Source organism: Panthera tigris, chromosome A3 (genome assembly GCF_018350195.1).
Source record: "Panthera tigris isolate Pti1 chromosome A3, P.tigris_Pti1_mat1.1, whole genome shotgun sequence".
In the NCBI taxonomy this organism is placed as follows: domain Eukaryota; kingdom Metazoa; phylum Chordata; class Mammalia; order Carnivora; family Felidae; genus Panthera; species Panthera tigris.
In genome coordinates this window covers 7,883,050-7,910,088 of record NC_056662.1, presented here as the reverse complement: position 1 = coordinate 7,910,088, position 27,039 = coordinate 7,883,050, and the positions used below count along the sequence as shown (strand labels likewise).

The following is a 27,039-nucleotide window of genomic DNA, read 5'->3' as shown; positions in this document are numbered from 1 at the left end:
TGTGTTTCCAGATTATTTTGCTTTTTTAAGTTTGTTTATTTTTGAGAGACGAGGGGAGACGCAGAGAGAGAATCTTGCAGACGTGGGGTTAGGTGAAAGAATCCAGACCCAGAAAAATACAGACGGTGTTATTCCATTTATATAAAGTTTTTTAGAAGACAGAACTAACCCACCATGATAGAGATCAGAGTAGTGGTCGTATCTGGAGGCAGCATTGGCCCAGGAAGTCGCGATTGTGACTAAAATGGTTTTTATGAGTCAGTATGTAACCGTGCATAATGGTTACACAGGTGTGTGTCGCGTAAAGATGCGTGTGTGTGCATGTGTGTGTGAGCGAGTGTGATCCATGGGACCTGCTGTGTATATTCCTGCTCTGGGTGTCTCCAGCCGAATTTCACAGGGCAGGAACCCAGGTTAAAAACCACGGTGCCACATGTACCCACATGAAAGCAAATGGCTTTTGAAAAGCTGAGTTTTCTTCAATATTTTATTTACTGCTTAACTTTTTAAGAGTTTATTTATTTATTTTGAAAGACCGCGACAGAGAGCGAGCAGGGGAGGGGCAGAAGGGGAGGGAGAGAATTCCAAGCAGGCTCCACGCTGTCAACACAGAGCTGGACGCGGGGCTCGATCTCACCATGCGTGAGATCGTGACCTGGGCTGAAACCAGGAGTCAAGACGCTTAACCAGCTGAGCCACCCAGGTGCCCCTTCTTCAACATTTTAAGCCCAAGTAGCAAAGATGAGTTTAGACTGTCGTCTTTTAATTTAACAAATACCTTATTATTACTTAGGAATTAAGACTTTAAAGATATGACTTACAATTTGCAGAAGCATCTTTTACTCTATTTGTCTCCAAAACTGTTTGCATCTTTAGTTTTATCTGCCTGTTCATTTATTCGTTCACTTATTCTTGTATTTTTTAAGGAGCGCATGTTATGGAGCGTAGTACTAGGTATAACAGGTGTATGTGGAAGCCACAAGTTCTAGCTCTGAGTGTGGCTTTACTTTTCCATTCTGTCTGTGAAACCATAATTAAGTTACTTCTCTGATACTCACTATTCCTTCTTGTACGGGTTTTATTTATTACTTGTTTAAATCTTTATTTATTTTTGAAAGGGAGACAGTGCGTCAGCAGGGGAGGGGCAGAGAGAGAGGGAGACACAGAATCCCAAGCAGGCTCCAGGCTCTGGGCTGTCAGCACAGAGCCCAACGAAGGGCTCAGATTCATGGACCATGAGATCATGACCTGAGCCAAAGTCAGATGTTCAACGGACTGAGCCACCCAGGCTCCCCTTGTATGGGTTTTAATAATAGTAACAAACATGTTATGTTATCCTGAGGATTTAGTATTACGTCGTAGCCATTCAGCATTCTGTGATTGACTGAAGTGAGTAGGCTTTGTGAGAAGTAGATATATAACTTGAGAAGTGGATTTATAATAAATTTATAAATTATTTTTACTCTAAGGGAGGTGGGATTTCTTCCCTCATTTAATTAGACTGGCTCTACTTCTGTATAATGGGACACCATGTTGTAAGATTCTTTTGAAAAACTGTAAAGAGCAAATGATTCAGTTACTAAGGAAAACTGATAACTGATGTCCTAGTCGATCATTATGTATTTGACTAGGAAATCTGGTCTCCTTTGTACAAAAAACAATACTATTATACAGCGAGACTTGAGAGAAAATCTGTCTGAAAATTCTTGGCCAGAAGATAATCAAACAGAGGGTGTATTAACCAACTTCTGCTGTGGGAACGGTTCCAAAATCTTAGTACTCTATGGAGACGTATATTTATCTCCTGCCTTTGTTACGTGAGGGGTCTGGGTTGCCTGTGGATGTATGGAGCACAGCTGGATTAATTTCACTCAGTTGAGAGCCATCTGGCTGTACTCAGAGATCCAGGAAGGTGGGGAACATTATTCTCATAGTGGAAGGTTGAAGCTCAAGGAGGACAAAACTGACCTAATTATGCACACTTTTGAAGCATCTTCTTGGATGTGGCACATCAGGTCACAGTCTGTTGGCCAAAGCCAATTGCACGGCCGCAACCAAACTCATTGGTAAAGAATCAGAAGGGCTGGGAGAGAATGGATGATGGTGAACAAATAAATGATAGAAAATGAAGATGACTCTGAGGGGCAGAATTTACCTTTGGTCTTATTTTAAATTCCTCCAAATCCTAGAGACGGAATCATTTTGCCAAATCTTATCATTACCTAATCTTTTCCAGCCTCCATGCTTAGAAGCGTACGTTATGCATCAGAGAGCTTCCTATTTAGTGTTCATTATCTTTTACCAGCAGAATTTTTGAGGAGCCACTATCTTCTGTGAATTTTTAATTAGTCTGTGATAATTTCCGTCAGAAAGAAATAGCCCCAGGATGTGCAAAATCAGAGTAAACCTGACCCTAACCAGGGCTTTTGAAAGTAAACATACAATTTCTAGAGAAAAATCAAGCATTGCAAAGGTCCTAACATTGACATTTTACATCCCCACCTACACTTCATAAAGCTTCCAATTTCCTTTCTGTTTGTTTCTTTCTTTCTTTAAATAATGGACATCCTAACATGTGAGAGGTGATGTCTCGTTGTGGTTTTGATGTGCATTTCCTTAAAGATTAGTGATGTTTAGCAATTTTCCATACACCCGTTGGCAATTTCTAGGTCTTCGGAAAAATGTCTGAGAAAGTCATTGGCTCATTTTTTAATTGGGTTGCTTTTTAGTTATTGAGTTGTAGGGGTTCCTTAACAGATTTTGGATATTGAGCCCTTATCAGATATATGGTTTGTAGATATTTTCACCCATTCTTTAGGTTGCCTTTTCACTCTGTTGTTTTCCTTGCTGTGCCAGAGTTTGTTTGTTTGATGTTTTTTGTCTGTTTTTCAGTGTTACTGCCTGTGCTTTAGGTGCCATATCCAATAAATCTTTGCCAAAACCAATGTTTTGAAATTTTTTTCTGTCATGTTTTCTTAGACTTAAGGACATACACTTAAGTCTTTAATCAATTTTGAGTTGATTTTTGTGTAAGATGAGGGTCCAGCTGCATACTTTTGCATGTGGATATCCAGTTTCCTAACTGAATTTGTTGAAGAAACTCTCTTTTACCCATTGTGTATTCTGGGCATTTGTGCAGCCGTTTATTTCTGAGCTCTTTATTTTATCCCATTGGTCTCATCCTGTTTTGATTACTGCTGCTTTGTAATATGTTTAGAAGTTAGAAAGTGTGAAACCTCCAGTTTCATTCTTTCTCGAGATCATTTTGACTACTTTCGATATTTGATATTCAGGGTGCTTTGTGGTTCCATGTGAATTTTAGGGTGGCCTTTTTATATTTGCAAATAGTGAAGTGGGATTTTGAAACAGATTACATTGAGTCTGTAGATAACTTGAAGTAGGACATTTTAACAATATTAAGTCTTTCAATGCATGAGCAGGGGATGTCTTCCCATTTATTTGTACCTTATTTAATTATTTTCAGCAGTGTTTTGTAGTTTTCAGTGCATAAATCCTTTTCTTCCTTGGTTAAATTTAGTCCTAAGTATTTTATTCTTTTTATAATTTTTTTAAATGTTTATTTACTTTTGAGACAATGCGAGGGACAGAGTGCAATCAGCAGAGGGGCAGACAGAGGGAGACACAGAATCCGAAGCGGGCTCCAGGCTCTGAGCTGTCAGGCCAGAGCCTGACGTGGGGCTCGAACTCACAGACTGTGAGATCATGACCTGAGCCAAAGTTGGACACTCAACCGACTGGGCCACCCAGGTGCCCCAGTATTTTATTCTTTTTAATATTGTTTTAAATAGGATTGTTCAGGGGCACCTGGGTGGCTCAGTCGGTTAAGCGGCCGACTTCAGCTCAGGTCATGATCTCGTGGTCCGTGAGCTCGAGCCCCGCGTCGGGCTCTGTGCTGACAGCTCAGAACCTGGAGCCTGTTTCAGATTCTGTGTCTCCCTCTCTCTCTGACCCTCCCCCCATTCATGCTCTGTCTCTCTCTGTCTCAAAAATAAATAAACGTTAAAAAAAAAATAAATAAATAAATAAATAGGATTGTTCACTGTCAGTACCTAGAAACACAATTGATTTTTGTGTGTTTATTTTCTATCCTGCAACTTTACTGAATTCATTTATTCTAACAGGTGTGTGTGTGTGTGCGCGTGCGTGCACACGTGCCTATATGTGCAAGAGAGAGATCTTTAAGGTTTTCCACATGTAAGATTATGTCATACAGTAAAAAAGAAAAGCAATAATACAAAAAGATATGAGCTTACCCAGACCCTTAATCCTTCTCGCTACATATACATATAAGAATATATATGTGTGCAAGCATGCATGTATAAACATTATCTTTTATAGAAGTGGGAACCAACTACTGTATACATAGTATATAAAACTGACTATAGTTTTATTAAATCTGTACATAGATTTATGTGTCTATGTACAGATTTAATAGAACCATTTGTGTTTCAAATACAGTGTTTAAACATTTTATATTTTAAATTGTAGTTCTTCAGTTGAAGCACAGTGTGCCATATGGATTTAGCTTGTGACGCTCCAACAGTGCGTGTGGCTCTCAAAGTAATTTATAAATCCCAATAATGAATTACGCCCTTGCTTTGGTGAGATATGCAGGGAGTAATTCCAGGTAACTGAGTACTGAGATAATGCTCTGATCCCAAACACCCAATTCTCTTGTTCATGCATTGTTTTCCTCTGACTGGATAATTTCAAAGGACTTGTCTTCAGGTTTTCTGATTCTTTCTTCAGCTTGATCACATCTGTTGTGAACCCCGAGTTGAAATTTCACCTCGATTATTGTCTTCTTCGGCTCGAGACTTCTGTTTGGTTCTTCCCCTGTGCAAAACCAGTCCGTAAAGTCTGAGAGAGGTGGCTGTATTTTCAAATGTGTGGATCCCAGCGCAAGCTTACAAGGGACAATGAAGAAATAGGAAACATGGCTCGATCAAAGTAACTAAATCTTTAGAAACTGACCCTAAAGAAATGGAAGTATATGAGCTACCTAAGAAAGAATTAGAAATAACCGTCATAACGATGCTCAGTGTGCTCAGAAAGCACATTTTGGCCAGGTTAAAGGGGGGGAAATGCAAAAACATGGAGATATTTCATGAGCAGCACAGCCTTATGGGGAAAGTGGGTGGGGAGATGCCTGGGGGCTGTGAGGGGGACTGCTGAAAAGGCTCATTCTTGAGTGCAGATATCAAGGGCAGGAGGTCAAATGTTAAAACCTATAAGCAAACTTAGTCCTTGCCAAATAAGTTAATTCCTGCCTCAGAGCCTTTGCACTTAACATTACCTGTGCCTTGAATGGCTGGGCCCAGTGATTCATAGGATTCACTTTTTCACATCTTAGGAGCCTCTGCTCAACTGCTCCCTTCTCTGAAAGGGCATCCTTCCCCCTTAGGTAAAAGAGCAAAATTCTCCTGAGCCCACACTAGATCCTTTTTCACAACTTTGTCCTCATAGCACCTTCTTTATCCCTGCCTGGAAAAATGGTTCTTTATTTTCTCCCTTTAAATATGAACAAACAATGAGTTAAAAGTTTTGATGAATGAATGGATTCAAGGAAGATTCTTGACGAGGGAATGCCGGCTCTACTATAATTGTATTACAGTAGCTCCCTCCTTGATGCTGTTACACCTTGAAGAAGTTTTTACATTTTATTTGTGAATCTGTATAAAGAGCTGGTGTAATTCATGTAGACCTTAGGGTGTGTCTTTTCTCTTGCACAGTGCAGGAAAAGTAAAATCTCTGACCACAGAGGCTCAGGAGGGAGTTTTCCTAAAAAGTTTTGAACGTGGTAGGAAATAACTTTTGATTGATCTGAGACATAAGGTGAAGACAAGATATTCAGACTAGAGGTGGACTGAAGGTATTGCACACACATGGTCTTGAGTGCTCATTCTCTCTGAGGTCATATTGAGAATCCAATGCAGTCACTTATTTATTTATTTAGAAAGAGAGAGAGCATGAGCAGGGAGGAGCAGAGAGAGAGAGAGAGAGAGAGAGAGAGAGAGAGAGAGAGAGAATCCCAAGCAGGCTCCACACTGTCAGTGCAGAGCTCCTCGTGGGACTCGATCCCATGAGCCATGAGATCATGAGCCACCCAGAGGTGCCCCAGTGCAGTCACTTTTGATGGTGAGTGACACTTATTAGCCCTTATTTAAAACAGCATTCATATCGGGGCACCTGGGTGGTTCAGTTGGTTAAGCGTCTGACTTCATCTCAGGTCATGATCTCACAGTTAGTGAGTTCAAGCCCTGCATCTTGCTCTGTGCTGACAGCTCAGAGCCTGGAGCCTGCTCTGGATTCTGTGCCTCCCTCCCACTCTCTCTGCCCCTCCCCTTCATGTGCTCACTTTCTCTCTCTCCCTCTCTCTCTCTCTCTCTCTCTCTCTCTCTCAAAAATAAATGAACATTTAAAAAATAAAATATTAAAAAAATAAGATAACATTCCTATCAAAAAATAACCTGAGACCTTATCAAAATCTATGCTTGCTTCCAGAGATTCATTAGGGGCAAATTATTTCTTTTTAAAAGGAATATTAAAAAATACATCCTGCTTTGATTTTTCTCATTTACAAAATGGAGTGATGGTGGAAATAAATATGTCTTATACAAGTTTTAAAGTGACTTACAAATATATCTGCAAATGTCCTCATGATTTTCATGGTAGCATGTATTTTGAGAAGGGCTCTGTTACGGATTTGTGTAGATTGCGATTCTTTCAAAAGAACTGTGTATGTGGGGGTGCTGGGGGTGGGTAAGTGTGCAGGCATGTGCTCATTGAGAGGTGGTTCTGAATTGGGGGCAGAGACTTTTGCGTTGGAACCCGATAGTCCTTTGACACATGAAAAACATCACCCTGCCTACTCTGTGAGCACTCAGTCACCACCCCCGAGCTGGAGGTGTTGGGTTGCTTATTATTTAAACCAATTTCCCAAATGGGTAATTGTGTTCTGACTCATGCAATTCTCCCTACATTTCCTGACTCTTTCAGGTGACTTTCCTTCCTCTTTACCTTTAATGGATGTGTAATGAAATGACATATTTCAAAGTCATTGCTGTGCCTCAGGTTAGGGCGGACTAGGCTTATATAATGTTTCAGTAGAGGGTCATCATAAAGCCTGGGCACCTAAGCCCTACTCCTACACCCCCTCCTGTCCTCCCCACCTTACACACCAGTGAAAAGAAAGAAGTCCTCGCATATGAGATGACTTTCTGAGCTAAAGATTGTGCTGAAAGTATTTAGAATTAGTCCTTAGTATTTCAGATGGGTGAAGAACACAGACAGGCTTTGGGGTCAGTTTGCCCCCATTTAAAACGTGGTTCTGCCATGTTTTAGCTGGGAACTTGAGCACATGACTTTGACCTTTCTCATCCACAGTTTCTTCGGCTGGAAAATACTGATAATAATATCTGTGTCCTCGGGTGTTCATGAAGATGAAATGAAACATATTATGTGAGGACAGTGTAAGCCCAGTGTGTGGCATGTGGTGCAGACTCAATAAATGTTGACTCTCAGATGATTGTTTGGCATCGATTCATTCTGTCAATAAGTCATTGATAGGTGACTCACGTCTAGCTAGGTGCTGGAGAGATAAATGGATTAATTACAACAACAGGTAATAGAAGGAAGCTTTATGCAGCACACACGGGAACAGAGAGAAGGCGACCATTAATTCACCCTGAAGTCAGGGCAAGTTTCCAAGAGGAAGTGGGCCTTTCAGGAAAAGTGAAATTTCCCTGGAGAAAGAAGCATTCACCTCGGAGACGCACCATGCAAGCAAATCTGCAGGTGTGTTTGGTGTTTTGTTCATCAAATCCACACATATTCATTGAGTATATGGATATGTATTGAGTATACATTCATTGAGGATGGTGATAGAGTCTGTATTAGGTTCGGGGGACACAGTGCTGAGCAAAAAACTTTCACCCTAGAGGCAAGATGGGTGCCAAACCACAGCCCATATGGCCATAAAAGGTCTCCGAGGGCAAAGATGTCATTGAATGATAGACCCTGGAGGCTCTGATTAGAGGAGGGATAAGGGGCGTCCAGTAGGGCCCTGCAGGTGACCAAGATTTAAACTGAGACCCATAAGGTGGGTTCAAGTGAAGTAAGGAGAGAGTGGGGAAGGCTCTGTGCCGGGAGAATCATGGTGCTTTCTGGAGCCTGAACTAAAAGCCAGTATGGCTGGGACTTAAGGGGAAGGTATGAGAGAGGAGGCTGGTAAGATCGCTCCAGGGAAGACCACAGAGGGGCCTGAGGGTCACTCCAAGGACTTGGCTGCTTGTCCCAAGTGCAGTGGGAAGTCACTGAAGTGTTCTGTTTTATGCACGAAAGTGCTGGAATCAGGCTTGTGTTTGAAAAGATCATTTGGATGCTGTGTTAACAGTGAATAAATGGGGTTACCATGAACGTGGAGAGACTGATAAGTAGGTGTGGCAAGACGATAGTGTTTGTACTGGGGCACTGGCACAGAAATACACAAACGAAAAATAAACAGGGGCCCTGGATGGCTCAGTCAGTTAAGAGGCCGACTCTCGGTTTCAACTCGGGTCATGCTGTCACAGTTCGTGAGCTTGAGCCCTGCACCAGGCTCTGTGCTGACCGTGTGGAGCCTGCTTGGATTCTCTCTCCCTCTCTCTCTGCCCCTCTCTGCCTCTGTCTCTCTCTCAAAATAAATATAAAGTTAAAAAAAATTTAAAACCAAAAGTAAACAGATGCGTCTGGTAGACTCCGAGGGACGTGGAGTAGCTGGAGAATAAAGTTGGTAACATTGAGTTACTGAAACTACCTGCTCAGGTAGAGAGTACTGTGGCCAGCTTTGAGGGAGCACTGATGTGTTCGTCCATTTGGGCTGCCATGAAAAAAGAATCCCATAGACTGGTAGCTTATAAACGACAGAAATTTAATTCTCACAATTCTGGAGTCCGGGAAGTCCAAGGTCAAGGCACTGGCAGATTCGGGGTCTGGTGAGAACGTGCCATCTGGTTCATAGAAGGCATCTTCTTTCTGTGTCCTTACGTGGTGAAAGGGACGAGGGGGCTCTCTGGGGTCTCTTTTATGAGGGCACAAATCCTGTTCAGTAGGGCTCCACCCTCAAGACCTATCAGCCTGCAAAGGCCCTGCTTCTTAATACCATCACCTTGAAGGGTAGGATTTCAACATGTACATTTGGGAGGCCACAGATATTGGGTCTGTAGCAACTATGATGATATTTTATGCAAGAAATTTGCATTTATACTATAAAGAGAGCCAATGGAGGTTAAGAAGTAGGGGAATGAAATAATCAGGTTACTTTATGTGTGGAGGATATTGACTTTTTACCTCCCCTACTTCTCGAGCTAGGCACTCCTTGAATTTAGAATAATAGATAAGAGATGGTTATCTAGGCAGAGATTGATGGGAGATATATTCTTTTAGATAACACAAAAGAGATACCCTAAGGGGAAGTGAGACTTGTCAGAAAGAGTTATTTATCTTGTAAAGACCCTGAAGCCACCTAAGCCTTCTCTCCTGCAGGAGCCAGTCATCACAGCCCCAACGCAGCAGATCTTCTGGATGGAACTGGAGGAGAGGCAGCCATTTTGGAAACACAATAAGCCAATACCCTGAGTGCGGGGGAGGGGAGGGAGAGGGGAGTGGTTTATAAGTGTTAATTTTATGAAAGTTTATAAGAGGGACCAAGACTGTGGGAGAGAAGAAGGAAAGAGAGAATGTCTGATGGAGAAAAACCTTCTCTACTGATAGGAAAAAGGTGGTACCACGAAGAATCTAAACAGAGGCCCTATAAGCATTGAGAAGCTAGGAGTAAGTCAGAGAGAGTAGGGAAGTGTGGTACAAAACCACTGTCTTGGAATATATGACTTGAACCCCGAGTAGAGGGGCATTTGGGGGACTTCTGACACTCCATTTCTGATTATCAGAGAGTGAGGTGACTGAGTTATGAATTGGGTCACCACTCCCTCCCTCCCTTGCGGTCAGTACGGTCAGTACGTGTAAGTTGCCTTCAGGGGAAGTACCTCGAGGGGTTGGAGTATTGGAAAGGCCTTCCCAGCGATGGGATACAGACCTGAGAACTGCTGATTAGGTAGACTCTTTGGGGAGATAATTCTCCCTCTGGGAAGTTTTGAGTCCGTGCCACTTAATATTCAGGAAATTGAAAAAGGAAGGTCATTCGTTAATTTTTCTTGCTGCATATTGAGGATCCCACACCGAAATAATCCGCAGCTTTCCAAAACGCGCCTTTTGTCGAGGGCTGTTCATCTGTGGCGTGCCTTCCACTGAACGTGCCTCCCCCGAGTGTGGTGGTGTGGATCGGGCGCGTTCACGCAGGGAGTGTGATCAGACTTGCAGTTGTCCGTTTTTCAGGTGACAGAGCTCAACAACGTGAAGAACGTAGCCCGGTTGCCGAAGAGCACCAAGAAGCACGCCATAGGAATCTATTTCAATGACGACACCTCCAAGACCTTTGCTTGTGAATCAGGTTCGTCCGAGGCGGGGAGGGCTTTTGCGTGTAGCTTTTAAGTGGGTGCTGGGCACGCATGGTGATGTTTCTGGACATTCCCACAGATCTGGAGGCCGATGAATGGTGCAAACTGCTCCAGACGGAGTGTGTGGGCGCACGGATCAATGACATCAGCCTCGGAGAGCCTGACTTACTGGCTACTGGGGTTGAGAGAGAACAGAGTGGTATGTAAAGAAAATTCTCTCCTTCGCTCTATTTGACATTGTTTTTAATCCCCATCCAGTACACCGTCAGACATCTTCGTTATGTCAGATTTTTGAAGTTATAAGAAAAGTATACAGAAAGAAGGAAAAAGAACTTTTTATTGCACCTAAATCCTGTGTTCATATTTCAGTGTATTTCTTTTCCTAATATGTTTTCGATGCATAAATATGAATGTATCTGCATTAATAGCATCAGCTAGAAATCGGGGGGGGGGGGACCTGCCATGCACCAGTTTCTGTGGCAGATGCATCAGGTCATTTAATGTTCCCAGCAGCTCCGTGACGGGTGCACTGTTCCGTCCCCCTGTTTTACAGATGAGGAAACTGAAGCTTTTGTTCCAACTCCAACAGCTGGTGTTTGATACAAGACCACACTCTTGAGCCTGTATTCATAATATGCTGATTTTAAGGCATAGTGTTTTGTTTTGTTTTGTTCTTTTTGGTCTTGCATTTTTCACTGAAAGTATTTCATTGAGAGTTTTCCAACATTTTTAATAGAATCCGGACATCACGAATGTTTCATCATCTTTAAACCCTCCTAATTCTGTGATTTTTTTTCCCCCCCACTAAAACACTTGAGCCAACTCCTTGAGCTCAACACTCAACCTGGGAATAAATCATTCGAGGTAATAATGACCAGAATACCCATGATCATTTCAGCAAAACTCACTGTTGGTTTACAGTATGAGCCTGGAGGTGAGGAATGATTTCTTTGTTTCCAGGTGACGGAGCCTTGTGACAGGGCGGATTGGATCCCAGAATCTTGTTCTGTTGTAGCCTGAGGATGCACCTGTATGGACCTGAGCGGATGCCTCACAGATATTTGCATGTGAAGCCAGACCTAAAGAGGAAGATAGGACAGGATCTGATTTCTTTTTTTAATCTAGAGTGCTCCGCTCAGCACTTTTTTTTCACAAATTTATATTTGTGAAGCTCTATCCTGATAACACTACAGAGTCTAAGGATGGGCTGTGCCTAGGAATTCCCTTTACTATACCACAACCAGGCCTCAGTTTCCTCTTCTGTCAAATAGGAATAAGAATACCCCTGGTACATAACTACTAGGGATTACTACAAAAGTCAGCTACCTCTTTGAAGGCACTTCACGATATTAATTTGCATGACTTCAAGTAATTGTAACTAAAGCAGCCACTCTTACACTTGCTGTTATTCTCGAGTGAAGTAAAGTTATAGAACTTCAAGTGAACAAATTGGTAATGATCTCTCTTACCTTTTTACTTAAGGGTGAACTCTTTCTGACTTGCTCCAGAACTCCCCAGGGAGAAATTTTACTCCATTAGAATATACTTTTAAAATAATAGTTGCTAGAAAACAGCAAATAATTGGTGATTGGGAGTTGGAAATAACAGAAAATTTGAAAAATAGATCCATGAAAGCAGTCATGACGCTCCTATTTACTAAACTCAACTAAAATCTATAAGAATTCTAGTGACTTCCTTATTATAAAATGATTAATTTAAAATACCGCTGATAATGATTAGTGCCGCACTAGCTTGTCAGCTTTAGGCAATCCACCTTCATGATGGATGGGTGAAAATGTTGACTCCAGTAATATTTGTGTTCATATTTCACTTAAAGATTTTTGACTCTATAGCTTCCTAAATTAATGAATTTTATAGAAGTAGAGCGGAAATGCCATGACTGAATCTGTGGGGATGAAAATGTGGTTGCAGTCATAAACCAAGTCGTTTATGTAGAGTAATCTTGGTTAAATTTTAACAGTCATCCAAATAAGCAAATGGAAATTTGTAGCGTTCTTGCTAAAACGAGTTCAAATATATCTATTGGATTTTTCACAGACTGTTGGGTCAGTTAAGTGCACGGTATTCTCATGGAGTTTTATTTAAATGATTTGGGATATAGTTTTACTTATTTGGTTATGAAAATTATATGTTGATCAGTGTAACTTTAATATCATTAAATCATGCGACAGTTATTTGCACCTGCACCTTTTGTGAACACCAAAGTGTGGGTGGAATTAATGTGTACTTGGCAGGAAAAAAAACGTTTTTAATGGTTTCATTGCTCTAGTCTTCTACTGGCATACACGTTTTTTTATTATGCAAATTAAAAAATTCTAAACATGGTCTTTGCTCATGCAAATAGTGTTTAGTGTATGTCGACCGCCAGACTGTGTCATTATCATGTTATTTAATATGGTCTTAATTTAAAAAAATCATTTTCTGGCACTGTGAATTCATGAGAAAGGTTTATCTTCCTGAATATTCAACGTGCACCTAGAATGTGAGCTAGCATTATTTTGAAATGCCTCTTTGTTCCTACGTTGTCTTTGATGTTTCATTCCCGGGATTTTAGACTAACCTTTTGTTTTTCTCCCAGAGAGATTCAATGTGTATTTGATGCCATCCCCTAACTTAGATGTACATGGCGAATGTGCCTTGCAGATTACATATGAGCACATCTGTCTTTGGGACGTCCAGAATCCCAGAGTCAAACTCATCTCTTGGCCGCTAAGTGCCCTGCGGCGGTACGGGCGAGATGCTGCTTGGTTCACTTTTGAGGCAGGGAGGTGAGTTTCATGACTGTTCTCCTACTTATTTTTTCCTTTTCCCAGGTTGGCCTATGAGATCCACGCTGAAGTGTGCTTCTACAAATGCGTAGAGCTCCAGCCCTGTAATGCCAGGCGTATTGTAAAGTAGTCAGATATTCCATATGGCTTTATTTCCCATGGAGAGTTCTCAGCAATGTGATATAAACTTTCATTGCGCAGTTTGATTCCATACCACAAACTGACGTAGAATTAGGTGAAAATGCCAGAAAGGCACCATCTACTGGGTCATGCTGAACACAGGCCAGCTTCTTGGGTTTTGGGAAACATCCATAGTGTTAATCTGTTTATGTTTTCTCCTTGGCTGACTATGGTAGATTATCAATATGAGGCACCGTTCATTTCTGAAGGTGCCATTGATTGGGTTCCATCCATGGTGTAATGAACTGCACTAACGCTAGGAGGTTGATTCTAGAACTGGCTTATTGCAGTCCATACCCAATAAGCACTTCTAGGGCTTTCCCTTTTTCCTTTTAGAAGTCAATTTTGGAAAGAGAAGGTAGTGCCAGTGGTGCCAAAAAATCTGGGTCAATCATTAACCAGAAAGAGATTTTAGTCTAATCAGGATCTCATTCTTCTCCCCACCCCCTCACCATTCTTGCTCCCTCAGAATTTAGGCTCTTCTTTTGAGACATTGCAGATAAATTTTATATCTTGGAATTTTAAATGACTAAATTTCAAGATACAAGTCCTTCTGTAAAATTCACATTAAAGTTGAAGGCAATCAGCGTGTGGTTTTAAACATTTCTGTTTGTTTGTCTGTAAAAGTGGATGGTTCTTCCCAATAGGAATACAATACTTGATACAAGAGTAAAAACAGAAGTTGCAAACACATAAGACCCTAACTTGTGTGAACATATGACAGCAATGCTCCGCTCAACTTAATCTGCTCATTCCCTTACAAGCAAATCCCAATTATTTAAAATTTGCTTTTTAAGTACCTGGAAATTGAAATGCTATAAATGAGTCTCTGAATCTCCCAGAGATGGCAAAGGTCTTCACATTAGAAAATAAAACTGTAATCTTCAGAGCGATGTTCTTTTGTCAGAATTACTTATTTATTATCCTTATGGGAAAATCTCTGTAGAAAAATCAGAATTTGTTGGGGAAAGTGGCTATATTTTCCTGTTTGGGTCTCCAGAATTATTTATGTATTAACCATAACCAGTGAAATCTATGTATGAAAAATGTTTTACGATAGAAGTAGGCTTTTCTATTGATTGTATGCCTCATATCATCTCCCACTTGTATTTCATATCAATGGACAGTAGAATTCTGCATTGATCAGGGTGTCTTGGGCCTATTTCAGGTAGCACTTATTCAAGCATGAAAATTTTTCAGTTCCTTGAATTTATGGGAATTGTAATAGGAAGAGTATGGCTTTCTGTCATAATCTCTGAAAGCTAAAACCTTAGGAAACTTTTATAGTATCTCATGATGAATATTAAACTTTTTTTGAGATTATCTCAGTCTTTCAAGTTTTCATATTACTCATATATTGCAAAAGTTCAACTTATTCATATTAATCTAGTAGAATTGCTAAGGATCTAGGACATTATTTTAAAGACTGATATTTCTTCTAAGTGTAATAGGAAACCATAGAGATTTTTTAAGCAGGTGTGTGTGTGTGTACGTGAGAGAGAGAGAGAGAGAGAGAGAGAGAGGGAATGGTGTTTATATTTTGTAGGCAGTGACATAGAGGTGGCAAGTGGATATATGGGGAGATACCAAAGTAGCTCAGGTAGAAGAAATGGCGGATGGAAATTACAGATCTATTGGAGACGTAAATTTCAGAAATATTCCAATGGCCTTTGACCCGAAAGCATAAAAGTGCTAACTTGTAAAACGAAAGCATTTTGTTCTATGACTTTAGTCTCTTTATGGTCTGACCTTCAGGGTATCTCGTCGAAGCCATTAGATGACGAGAACACCTACAACCCATACCACACCATGCTGTGCCTCAAGGATTGCAGGGACTCAGAACACTCAGCTGCTTTTGAACCGTGTTCTTATTCAGTGGTCGTGCTCTGTGGATGATGCTAACTTGCAGCGAGTCACAGAAGGGAGAGTATTGGGAATGCGTTCTTCGGGTCTTGCTCATTTGTCAAACAGCACGAGGTGGTGGAAGAAGCAGTCAGGGGGACACCCTGGGCTCTCATCTCTATTCTTTATTAGCTGTTGACCTTGGACAGAGGGTTTCGCTTCCCTTGTATGTTTGTCCAAGTCATAACTGCCTTGCAGGACTGTTGTGGGGAACAGCAGTAACGCACACGGATGGCCTAGAATAGCGCCGCTTCTCCTCAGCAGTGTCTTTGATGTTTTATTGTGATGGCTTTTGGAGCAGGGCTTGGGTCTGCAGGATACAGACAGTGTTAAACACAAGGTAATGTTCCTAGTTTATATTTTGCCTGAAACTCAAATAAAGATGAATTTTTATGGTTACCATCAAGATGCTCAGGATAATAAGATCATTTGTGTTCCCCCAAGCATGAAGGTTTCATATCTGCCTTGCTTTATTAGTGAAGATAATTTTTTCCTTGGCTATTTTTGGATGTGTTCAAAACAAAGCAGTTTCCTGTTAACTAATAGGATTTTCTCCCTGTCTCCTATCGATAAATGAAGAGGAGTTAAGTGTCTCCAGGCAGATGGTTTTCACGTATCCAACATGCATCTGCAAAGATGTTGCAGTATTGCCTTCCAGAACACAAAGAATCTCCCCAAGGACTTTGGGCAAAGTTCTGCTCACTTTCAGCTTCTGTTAGAGTTGGGATGGGGTGTTACTTCTGCTCAAAGGGCCCCCCTTTACCCCACCAAGACTGACACCAGGGCATGTGTAACAGACTGAACTAGAAATTGGAGGGAATGAAATGAAATTACAGCTGTACCACATACTGGCTGTGGGCCTTGAGTGAATGACCTAACTCTCTGAGCTCCGTTGGCTGCCCGTAAAATGGGTACAATATATGACATACGTCGCAAGATTGCCATGAAGATTAAATAAGGTGTACGTGTGAATGCCTGGCATAATGCTTGGCACATAGTAGGCAGTTGTATCAACCAAACTGAAACAGCAGGGAAGAAATTCATTGGCTCACATAACCACAAGTCCAGGAGGTAGGGATGGCTTCAGCCTTGACTTGATTCAGAGTGTACATGACCCTAGGTTTCATCTCTCAGTTCTGTTGCTTCTAGGATGGCTTTGCTCTGGCTTCACATGGTGGCTTCTAGATGCTTTGGGATCCTCTCACACCATCAGGCAAATAGAAGAGAGAGAAATTCCTACCATATATTGACCGTTACATTCACTGTGTGTCAGGTACTATACTGAGAACTTTATTACACAAGGCACACAGGGTACCAATAGAATGGGTGGTTCTCCCAAAGCAGGAAGGGTGCACTCATGCCATCCAAAGGGGAATGGGTGTAAGGTTTAAAAAGAAAAAAAGAACCCTAACAAAATGTGTCCAACATAGCATTTAATAGCTGCTCAAAGCAAATAGGGTAAAGCAGTTATTTGACTGTAATTAGCAACATCACGCATCATGGTGCTGAGATGCAGAACCGTGGTTCTCAACGAAGGATGTGTTTGTTCCCAGGGGGCATTTGGCAATGTCTGGAGACATTTTTGATTGTCACAGTTGGTCAGGGATACCGTTGGCATCTAATGCATAGAGAGGCCAGAGGTGCTACTAAACATACACAGAACAATCTCCCACAGCAAATAGGTATCTGGTCCAGTTACCCAGTTGAAAAATTCTGTTCCAGCCGGCATACCGGCCACGAAGAGTAATCACTAATATTTATGGAGCAAGTTACTGCACGAAGGTCACTATACGAAGCATTTTACATGCAGTGTCTCATTCATACGGTCATGCCATTCACTTATCGTACAAAGTAGGGAATATTACTATTTTCATCTTCAAGGGAGGCTTGGGCACCTGGGTGACTGGTCCGAAGGCATTAGACTAGTAAGTGGTAGATTTATTCACACTCAGGTCTTCTTACTTCCAAACCTTGTAGATATCTAGAAAGTCTATCGTATTTCATCAGGTTAGTCTATCACCTCCATCAGTTATCATATTCCATACTTCCACAGAGCTAGGGAAGAGACGGCGTTCTTACATCACCAGAGGAAAACCATTTGGATATGCATTAATGTATGAATTCTCCTAATTGCTGGAACCTTCTTTTTTTTTTTTTTTTTTTTTTAGTCTGGAGGACAGGCACATATAGCCAGGGTTGTTCATCTCTCCTGGGCAGCAGTGTGATGATCGTAGGTCGTCGGGATCTTCTGGACGCTGTTTCTCCTCCTTTCCACCCAACATAAGCAAATCCGATCATACTTCTGTTTTGTTTTCTTCTTTCCTTGAAGAAATCCAGGGTTGAAATACAAGCTCTTTAATAAAACGCAATTGCACCTTGGATTGCCACTTCTTGCCCCTGGAGACCAAGAAGAACGGTTAGTTTATCTGGTGGGCCGAGAGACATATTGCTTATTTTGTTTGAGGTTTTTCTAGTCTTCTGTTTGTTTCTTTCCACCTCGAAGCTCTGAAACTTCAGCCAAGCACATCAGGCTGGCAGGGGCTCTGATTTTTTTATGGGATGATCCAACGGACAGGAGGATCTCACTGCGTCAACACCTCCCTTGGAACCGTTCTTGAAACGTTATTGTTTAAGGAAGGGTGGCCGGTGTCCAGTAGGTTCCCGTTAGTTTTACAGCTGACTGCTGAGTTAGCATGCTTCAGCGTCAGGCTCCGCCTCACCTCCTGACTGATTTAGATTAATACCCTGGGTTTAGCACCTGCAGGAGTGAAAGCAGCTCAGGTGACATTTCGCAGCACGTCCTGAATAATTACCACACGAGAGCACTCCTCTTTACCAGCCAGAGAGAGTCTCTGCTGTGCTTTTGACATCATTTTAGGAGAAACTTTTAGGTATGCCAAGAATATGTGAAAATCGACATTGCACGTACAAATTCTTTTTCTTAAACGGAGTGCACAAATTTGTGAAAGGTGTTTGGTTTTTTTTTGTTTTTGTTTTTTTTGGATTAAAGGCCTCTGCGCAGTCTTGGCAAAGCAATTGTTCATTTCTAGTGTGTATCACTCTGAAAACAAGTACTTAGTGAAATGGCTTTGCATCGGAGAAGAAAATTGTTTTTCCCTCTAGCAGATGAGTTTACAGCTCAAAGGACCCCTATTCTAATATAAATCTTTGAATATTCTCTATTTCTCTTCTCGATTCTAAGCTACTTAGTAATTTCTCATTTCTGAGTATTTTATAGAGCATACACTCATTCTTATTAAAGAGTTTAAAACAAATTAACAGATAAAATGTGCTCCGTTCTTCCTGTACTTGAATCCACAGGGGCTGGATCTCACACTCAAACGAAATCAAGGGTCAGATGCTTAAGTGACGGAGCCACCCAGGCGCCCCTGTGGCCATCTTTTGAAGGAAAAATTTTTGAGTGTATTTTTAAATTTTATTTACTTATTTTTCAAGTTTTCTTGAGATCTGATTGACATATAACACTGTTTAAGTTTAAAGCGTACGATGTATATATTGCGAAGTGATAACAACCTTAAGGTTTGTTAAGACCTTCATCGCCTCACACGATGTGTGTGTGGTGAGAACATTTTAGATCTATTCTCTGAGCAACCTTCAGGGACACAGTAAAGTATTGCTCACTGTGGTCGCCACGCTGGACGTTAGCTCCCCAGAACTTCTTCCTCTTCTAACTGGAAGTTTGTACCCTTTGGCCATCGGCTCCTCATTTTCCCCATCCCCACCCCTAGCTGCTGGTATCCACTCATCTGTTTCTGTGAGTTCAGCTTAGTTGTATTACACACACAAGTGAGATCATATGCAATTGGCCTTTTTCCATCTGACTTACTTCCCTTACCATAATGCTCTCAAAGTCCATCCATGTTGTTGCAAACAGTAAGATTTCCTTCTTTTTTATGGCTAAGATCACATTGTGTGTGTGTGTGTGTGTGTGTGTGTGTGTGTGTGTGTATGTGTGTGTGTACATGGCACGTTCTCTTTATGCATTTCATCTGTTGGTAGACACTTGGCCATTTCCACGTCTTGGCCATTGTAACCAATACTACAGTGAACATGAGGTTCACATATCTCTTTGGGATAGTGACTTCATTTCCTTTGGATAGATCCCCAGAACTAGAATAGCTGGATGATATGGTAGTTCTATTTTTAATTTTTTGAAGAACCGCCATACTGTTTTCCACAAGGCTGTACCAGTTTATATTCCTACCAACAGTGCACAAGGGTCTCTAGACTTTCCCGCGCATTCTCACGGACACTTGTTATCTCTTGTCTTTTTCCTAGTAGACATTCTAACAGGTGTGAGATGGTATCTTATTCTGGTTTTGGTTTCCCTGATGGTTAGTGACACTGGGCACTTTTTCACGTACCTGTTGGTCATCTGTACAGTGCAGCCATCACCTGCGGGTGATGATCCACTGGTGTATGTGACCACTTTACATGTGATGGTACCTCACTTTCTAGAAGGGTCTAGTAAATAAAAATGAGCCATTTCCTTCTTTCATCCAATGTTTGTTGAGTTCCCCCTAGGAGCCCCATGTGGTTCCGAGCATTGTGGACGTAGCAGTGAATAAAGCATACGGACAGGAGGTTCTCACGTGTTCTGTCATGAAGTTCGCTCTGTAGAGAAGAGGGGATATAGACAATAATGACATTTGAAAAAGTAAAATAGATGTTAGATTGTGTAAGTTCACGGCAAACAATAAAATCATTCAATAGCAAGTGCCCAAAGAGGGGGTGCAATTTTAAGTAGGGTGAGCAGGACTGGCTTTGCTGACTGAGTCAGTGATGCCGACAGAAGACCCAGGAGGAATCATGGAGGCGGCGGTGGGGGGGGGGGAGCATTCCAGCCAGAAGGACATTGGGAAAAGGTGCCAAGGGGGGTATACATGGAGTGTGCAGAGAAGATCCAGGAGGCTGACGTGGCAGGAGCAGAATGAGGGAGGGGGCCACAATGTATGCAAAGGAAGAAGCAGAACAGTGTCAGGCCGTGTGGGGCTTGGAGCCACTGTAAAGAATTTGGCTTTTCATCTTAGTTGGGCAGCCATTGTGGGTGGGGAGAGACCACTGCAAGGTTCGAAGGAACAGTCCCCAAGACCTTCCTCACTTCTGACCCCAGTTACAAGTTCGGGGGCTCCCACAACCACCAAACGTTTCAGAATTTGCTAGAACGACTTGGAGTTCACTGACATCTATGAAGTTGGTCAAAGCTTGTACCACTGAAGGATACAGAGTAACTACCATCGGATAAGGGAGGAGCTGTGGGAAGTGCCCGGCATAGAGATTCTGTGTCTTCTCCCTGTGGAGTCAGAACACTGTACTTTTCTCATACCGGTATGTGACAGTCCCCACGGAGTGTTGTCAACCGGGGACGCTTCCCAGCCACAGCGTTTAGAGTTTTGATTGAGGCTCCACCCCATGCTTGCTTGGTTGATTCATCGATTGCCCACCTGGCTCATCTCAGCCTCCAGGTCAGCTGACAGCACGTGACCCAAAGCCTCACCCTAAACCCCCTTGTTACTATTTGTCTAACCCAAGAACCCAGGCAAACAAAAATCACCTCCCATGTTGGCAAAGGCCAGACCGGATTGTTTGGACAAGATTAAATTTTTCCCTACACAGGAAGTGATTAGCCAAGAGGTGACATGGTCTGACTTTTTTTTTTCTTTAACTCAGGCTAAAAGCAGTGGGGAGGGGGCATTGTAGTGCTCACGGTGAGGACGAGGGTGGCTCCTGGCATGCTGGTAACAAGGAACGTGGACTTAGATGTTTGGATACTGACATGTTTTGAAGCTAGTGCCCAAAGCTGACTGACTGGACGTGGGTAAGGAGACAGAGAGGAATCGGGATCCTCTGGGAGCCGTTGGAACGGCACAGGCATGCCTGGGGGGCCAGTGTGGGGTGGGGGTGATCCGACTTCAGTCTGGGGCATGCGAACTTCAAGGTTCGTTCCGAAGTTTCCCTCTGTTGCTCACCTGGCTTTTCATTCTCTTGGGGGTCAGTAAAGCCACACTTCGCGTTTGGGTTCAGAAACTGTGAAATAGCCCTCCCTTTCATCCTGCTGCTTGTAGAGCACTACAGTGGGAAGAACGGGGGGCAGTGCTCCCTAAGATCTAGGTCAGGGCATAGCATGGGGAAAAACGGGGGAAAAGTGTTTCTTTGACTTTACGTGTTCATAGAACATGATGAACAGACGTATTAATAAACAACCCACTGTCTTTTACACTGGCCACATTTTATGACTTTGGATTGTTTGGGTTTTGTTTTGTTTTCATAAACTCAAGTCTAAAAAGTGATAATGGCAGGGGTGCCCGTGTGGCTCCATCAGTCAAGAGTCTGACTCTCGGTTTCGGCTCAGGCCATGATCTCAGGGGTCATGAGATCGAGCCCCGCATCGGGCTGGGCTTTGTGCCGATCGATGGGCGCCTGCTTGGGATTCTCTCTCTCCCTCTCTCCCTGCCCCTCCCCTGCTCATGTTTCCCCCTCTCTCTCTCTTTCTCAAAATTAAATAAATAAACATTTTTTAAAAACACCTTTTTTAAAAAGTTAAAAACTGATGATGGCAGCGTCTGTACACATTTAAGGGAACCGTTAGGAAGCCTGGTGACATGGATGGTGGAGCCACAGAAGGGACAGCGTGTGGCCGAGCACCCTCTGAACTGGAACCTTCTCTTCCTCTCGTCCACCGGGCTGACGGGCTTTTTTTTTTTTTTTAATTTTTTTTTTTTAACGTTTATTTTTGAGACAGAGAGAGACAGAGCATGAACAGGGGAGGGTCAGAGAGAGGGAGACACGGAATCTGAAATGGGCTCCAGGCTCCGAGCGGTCAGCACAGAGCCCAACGCGGGGCTCGAACCCACGGACCGCGAGATCATGACCTGAGCCGAAGTCGGCCGCCCAACCAACTGAGCCACCCAGGCGCCCCTTGACGGGCTTTATTTAAGGTGCTGCTAGCACTCAGACACAGTATACCTCCTGCAGCCAGAGAAACAAATCCCCCCAGTCATTTGCATTACAATCTTTGTTTAATGAAAGCTGCTTTTCTTAAAGGGAGAATCACATTCCCGAATTCATATCTCCCTTCTCAGAGAAGAGGTTTGTATTATTCTGTGTTCACAGCCCGTGAGCCTCAAACACAGACTTTCTTCCCCAGCCACACGCCTCCCGCCGCCGTGCAGCTGTTTTTCGCTTTCCCGCTGCTCCGGGCTGTGATTACGCAGTTTTCATCCAGGCAGAGATGTGGTTGTGCCTCTTTCCTGAAGTTTTCCCCGAGGACCGCCTCTCCTTGGCTTTGACATTTTAAAGGGTTAAAATAACAACAAATCTTCATTAGATGCTTACCTTGACTTGAGATCCTTTCCTAAAGATAAAACACAGTTTCCCCGCTCTCAAAGGTTTGTCCGTGGAAACTTCGAGAGGTCAGGAAACTTGACCATGATTCCAGCATATGAGGCTTTCTGTCCCACACCAACTAGAGCAGGGCCCCGGGAAACACAGCCGCGTTTCCCCAGATGTGGGATGGTTTTAGTGATAGAGGCATAACATGAAATGAATGTAATCTCACAGTGACCTTTTCTTCTCTCTTTTTTAGATTTTTCTTTTAAGTTTTACTTATTTGTTTTGAGAGAGAGAGAGAGAGAGAGAGAGAGAGTGCATCATCAGGAGAGGGCCAGAGAGAGAGGGAGAGAGAGAATCCCAAGCAGGCTCTGCACTGTCAGCTCAGAGCTGGACGCAGGGCTCGAACTCACGAAACAAGAGATCATGACCCGACCCAAAACCAAGAGTCGGATGCTTAACTGACTGAGCCACGCAGGCGCCCCAAGTCATTTTCCTCTTAATTACCTTTTTGATCCTCCTGATTAAATTACAGAGAAACATTTCAGTGAGGTGTTGGCACATTTTAAACACATCTTCTAACACTTTCTACTTTACCTGTGTCACTAACACGTGAGCAAACGTCCCGCTTAGATCTTTGACAAGAGGATCTGGTCAGAGTTTAATAACATATTGTTTTCACTGTATTTACTTTCACATCTGCCTCCAACTTGTAGTCGAGCATACTGGCTTCTGCTGTTGATTTGGCGATTCGTTTACAATACATTTGTTTAAGGGAAAGGAAAACTGAGCTGATTAAACAAGCATTAAATAAGGCGGCGCAAAGATTTGACACACCAGTGCAAGCCGTAGGAGATTGGCTGACGTTCTCAAGAGCCGTCCCGGGCTCGGAAGCCTCAGTGGTACTGTGGTACGTCACGTGGTGTCTTACGTTGATTTCTGTTTCTCACCCCAGTGGTCTCAGGGAAGGACAGGAAAACCACCACATTAGCAGGCAGCCTAGATTAGCTGACCTCCAGCCAACACACGCACACACGTAAACACACCTACACACGGCACCAGCAGTCAACTGCTACCTTGTCTCAAGCTGAGACCACCAGGCGATGATGCCCATGACTGGAACAGGCAAGACCCCACAGACCGCAGATGCAGGACGTCCTCTGTGCTTCATCGTGAACACCGTCTGCGGTGAATCCACAGCTCCCCTAACGTGGAAGCCGCCTCGTGTGCACAGCCTCTCCACCGCTGAACCTTGACTTAGGTGCTCCCTAAGCCCCTTATTTTTGGTCTATTTCAGTGGTTTTCAGCTGGGGGCGTTTTGCCCCCTTGGGGACATTTATCAGTGTGTGGAGACGTTTTGGGTTGCCACAGCTAGGGGATTCTACTGTCATGCAGTGGGTAGAGACCAGAGATGCTGCTAAACACCTTACAACACACAGGACGGTCCCCACAACAAAGAACGATCTGGCCGTACGATGTTGCTCATGTCGAATGCGCCAGTGTAGAGAGCCCCTGTTCTGTATTACGAGTTCCTAACAGACGCTTCCCCGGGTTTTTCTTCAAGATGGGGCTGCCAGAACCCATGTGGTTAAGCCTCTTTTTGACTTCGTGTTGTGTTTCTCTGTGCGTATTTTTTTTTTTTTCCGTATTTTCTTAACCATGGTGTCCCTGGCGGCTGCAGCCACAGGTAGGACAGGAGTCCCACAGTTCACCTCACTTCTGCAATGTTTTGCTCCTAATTTTGTGTCTCTCCTGGGAAGTGCCTCTGATCTGTTCCCCTCTGGTGTTTGCCTTCCTGATTTTCCTTGTTACTATGTAACATCGACACCCACCCCTTTCCCCAGCTCTGCTTTCCTTTATCAGTGCACCTCTGACCAGTACCGTTCACCAGCTCACTGCACCACCATGTTAGTCTTGAACCTGTTCACTTACATAGATCTTGTTTAGCCGAATAAAGTATAAACTTCTCAGGGAAAAAGCCCGTTTCTTTACCATTACATCCATTGCCGGAGCCCTTATGATTTGCCTTCTGTTTTCTGACAAGTACCTTACTCTTTCATATAGAATACGTAACTGCAAATGTGAAATGTAACACTGATTTAATAACTGCTTTGCAGGAGTAGAGAGAAGAGTACCATAAATATACGTGTCGAGTATGAGATGCATCCTGCTTGTAACAATGTTCAAATATTCTAAACACACAGGGACACACACACACACATGCACATGCGCAGAACACATGTTGCAAGTGAGGGAATGCGGAACCCACTGGCACTCCCATCTCACAAGTTTGCTGATTTATACTGGCCACTGTGGGGTCATTTATTCTGGTTTTCTTAAATTCGGTCCCATTAATATTGTTCCAATGTGGTATGTCTGTGTGACATGTCACTAGCACAGAGAGGGACAGTTTCCGATGTTGGGCATCTGTGCCTGTGGGAATGGTTACAGTCGGGTGGCAACTTCGCAGAGCGAAGCCTGTCATCTCTGGGAGCTCGTGCCCATTCCCGGGGCTCCTGGAACATAGGCTGCCCCCTCCGGCCCCCCGGCCCCTAGTGTGTCACTTGCCTTTGACCAAATCAGGACATTCTCTGTGCAGTTGTCAGACTGTTGTTCCTCCCTTCTCTTCTAGAAACCTCAGTTTCAATAAAACTTCCTCAAGGAAGCCGGGGTCCAGTTCTTAATTACACGTTTGCCGGGCACCGCCTCCTATGTCACAGTCCATTCTGTAGTTATTTACGGAGCGCCAGATGTAGGCCACGCCCTGTTGTAGGCAGTGGCGGAAGATCTGTGAACAAATCAGGAACAGATCTGGTCTACCTGGAGCTTACCTTCCAGCAGAAGAGTGGAGGTGCGCGTTGAGTGAAAGACCTCCTTTGTGCACGTTATGTATCATGCCTAACACCTTCAGCACGCTTACGTGATGGCTGTTATCCTCCTGTTTATTTCACGAGCAGAAATGCAGGCTTAGGCTGAGTAGTGCGTCGCGGCTCACAAAGCTGGCAGGGGGCGAGCACGGCCAGGCAATCTGGAGCCCACATTCTCTGCTTACTGCACTCTGCCTTGATACATACTTGCTTTGGGCACCAGTGAGTGAATTTCCCAGGTGCTTTCTGAGCTCCCGACTTTCTTCTAGATTCTTGACCAACTGCATAATTCATGGCCCGGAGTGACAGGTTCATCATTTAGGCAAAGTAATTCTTGGGAAATTCACAACTGTTGTATCTCTGTATGGCCACCGTGTTCTTATGTCTGAATCCTTATCTTCACAAAGAACATGGCAAAGGCCCAACTTTTAAACTGTTTTACCTTCTCTGGGTTTTCATCCACTGTTTCTGATAGTGTCAGGCCATAAGAAAGACTGTTGGGGCTTTTGGGACTACTTTGGAAGCCGGACAAAATGTCCAAGGTAAAAGCCAGTGGGTAAAGTGAAAAAAAAGGAATCCAGATTGATTTTGGAAATGAAAGAATCCTTAAAGCCATCGACTATAAGGAAAGAACAGAACCTGGAGTCATGGGAGCCTTCTTCCACCGCTGAGCTGGATGGCAGAGTTTCTTTTCTTGTATTTAAATTTTTTTTAACGTTTTTATTTTTGAGAGACAGAGTGCGAGTCAGGGAGGGGCAGAGAGAGAGGGAGACACAGAATCCTAAGCGGGCTCCAGGTTCCGAACTATCAGCACAGAGCCCAACATTGGGCTCGAACTCATGAACCATGAGATCATGACCTGAGCCGAAGTTGGACGCTGAACCCTCTGAGCCGCCCAGGCGCCCCTGGATGGTGGAGCTCCTGATGAACTTACGATGCACGGACAGTAATGAGAACCCAGTTGCACAGCTGTCTTTGAGAGGCAATGTACTGGGATTACACTTCTGCTTTTTTGGGGGGAAAAAAAATTCAGCACCGAGTTAGCCTAGAATGAACGGTGTCCTGCCCAATATTAACAACAGTGAATTGGAAATTCTGATTCTAGCCAACTTTGCTTAGCGAACGTGAACAAGAGTCCCGACCTCATGTGAAATAAACAGCTCTGGTTTCATGGCGTTTTCTAGGCCCTTGGTGCCTCGGACTTCGTGGAACTGGATTTTCAGGAGCCCTCTGTTTTTGTTTCCACAGGATGTGTGAAACTGGGGAAGGGCTGTTTATCTTTCAAACGCGAGATGGGGAGGCCATCTACCAGAAAGTCCACTCTGCTGCCTTGGCGATAGCTGAACAGCACGAGCGCTTGCTACAGAGCGTGAAAAATTCGATGGTATGTATACTCCTGTGGAGTGCAATCTTAGAATATTTATGCTGAAAAAC

The 27,039-nt window shown here is 43.3% G+C and overlaps 1 protein-coding gene across 2 annotated transcripts in view; it reads left to right on the top strand.

The window, feature by feature from the left end:
• Nucleotides 1–27,039, top strand: part of DOK5 (docking protein 5) — a 150,109-nt gene that overhangs the window by 91,112 nt on the left and 31,958 nt on the right. For both annotated transcript variants that reach the window (XM_042980114.1, XM_042980113.1), the window contains exons 3-6: nt 10,396–10,510; nt 10,597–10,716; nt 13,117–13,306; nt 26,854–26,989. In XM_042980114.1, coding sequence (XP_042836048.1) covers nt 10,396–10,510; nt 10,597–10,716; nt 13,117–13,306; nt 26,854–26,989 — 561 coding nt within the window. The remainder of the gene's footprint in view (nt 1–10,395; nt 10,511–10,596; nt 10,717–13,116; nt 13,307–26,853; nt 26,990–27,039) is intronic.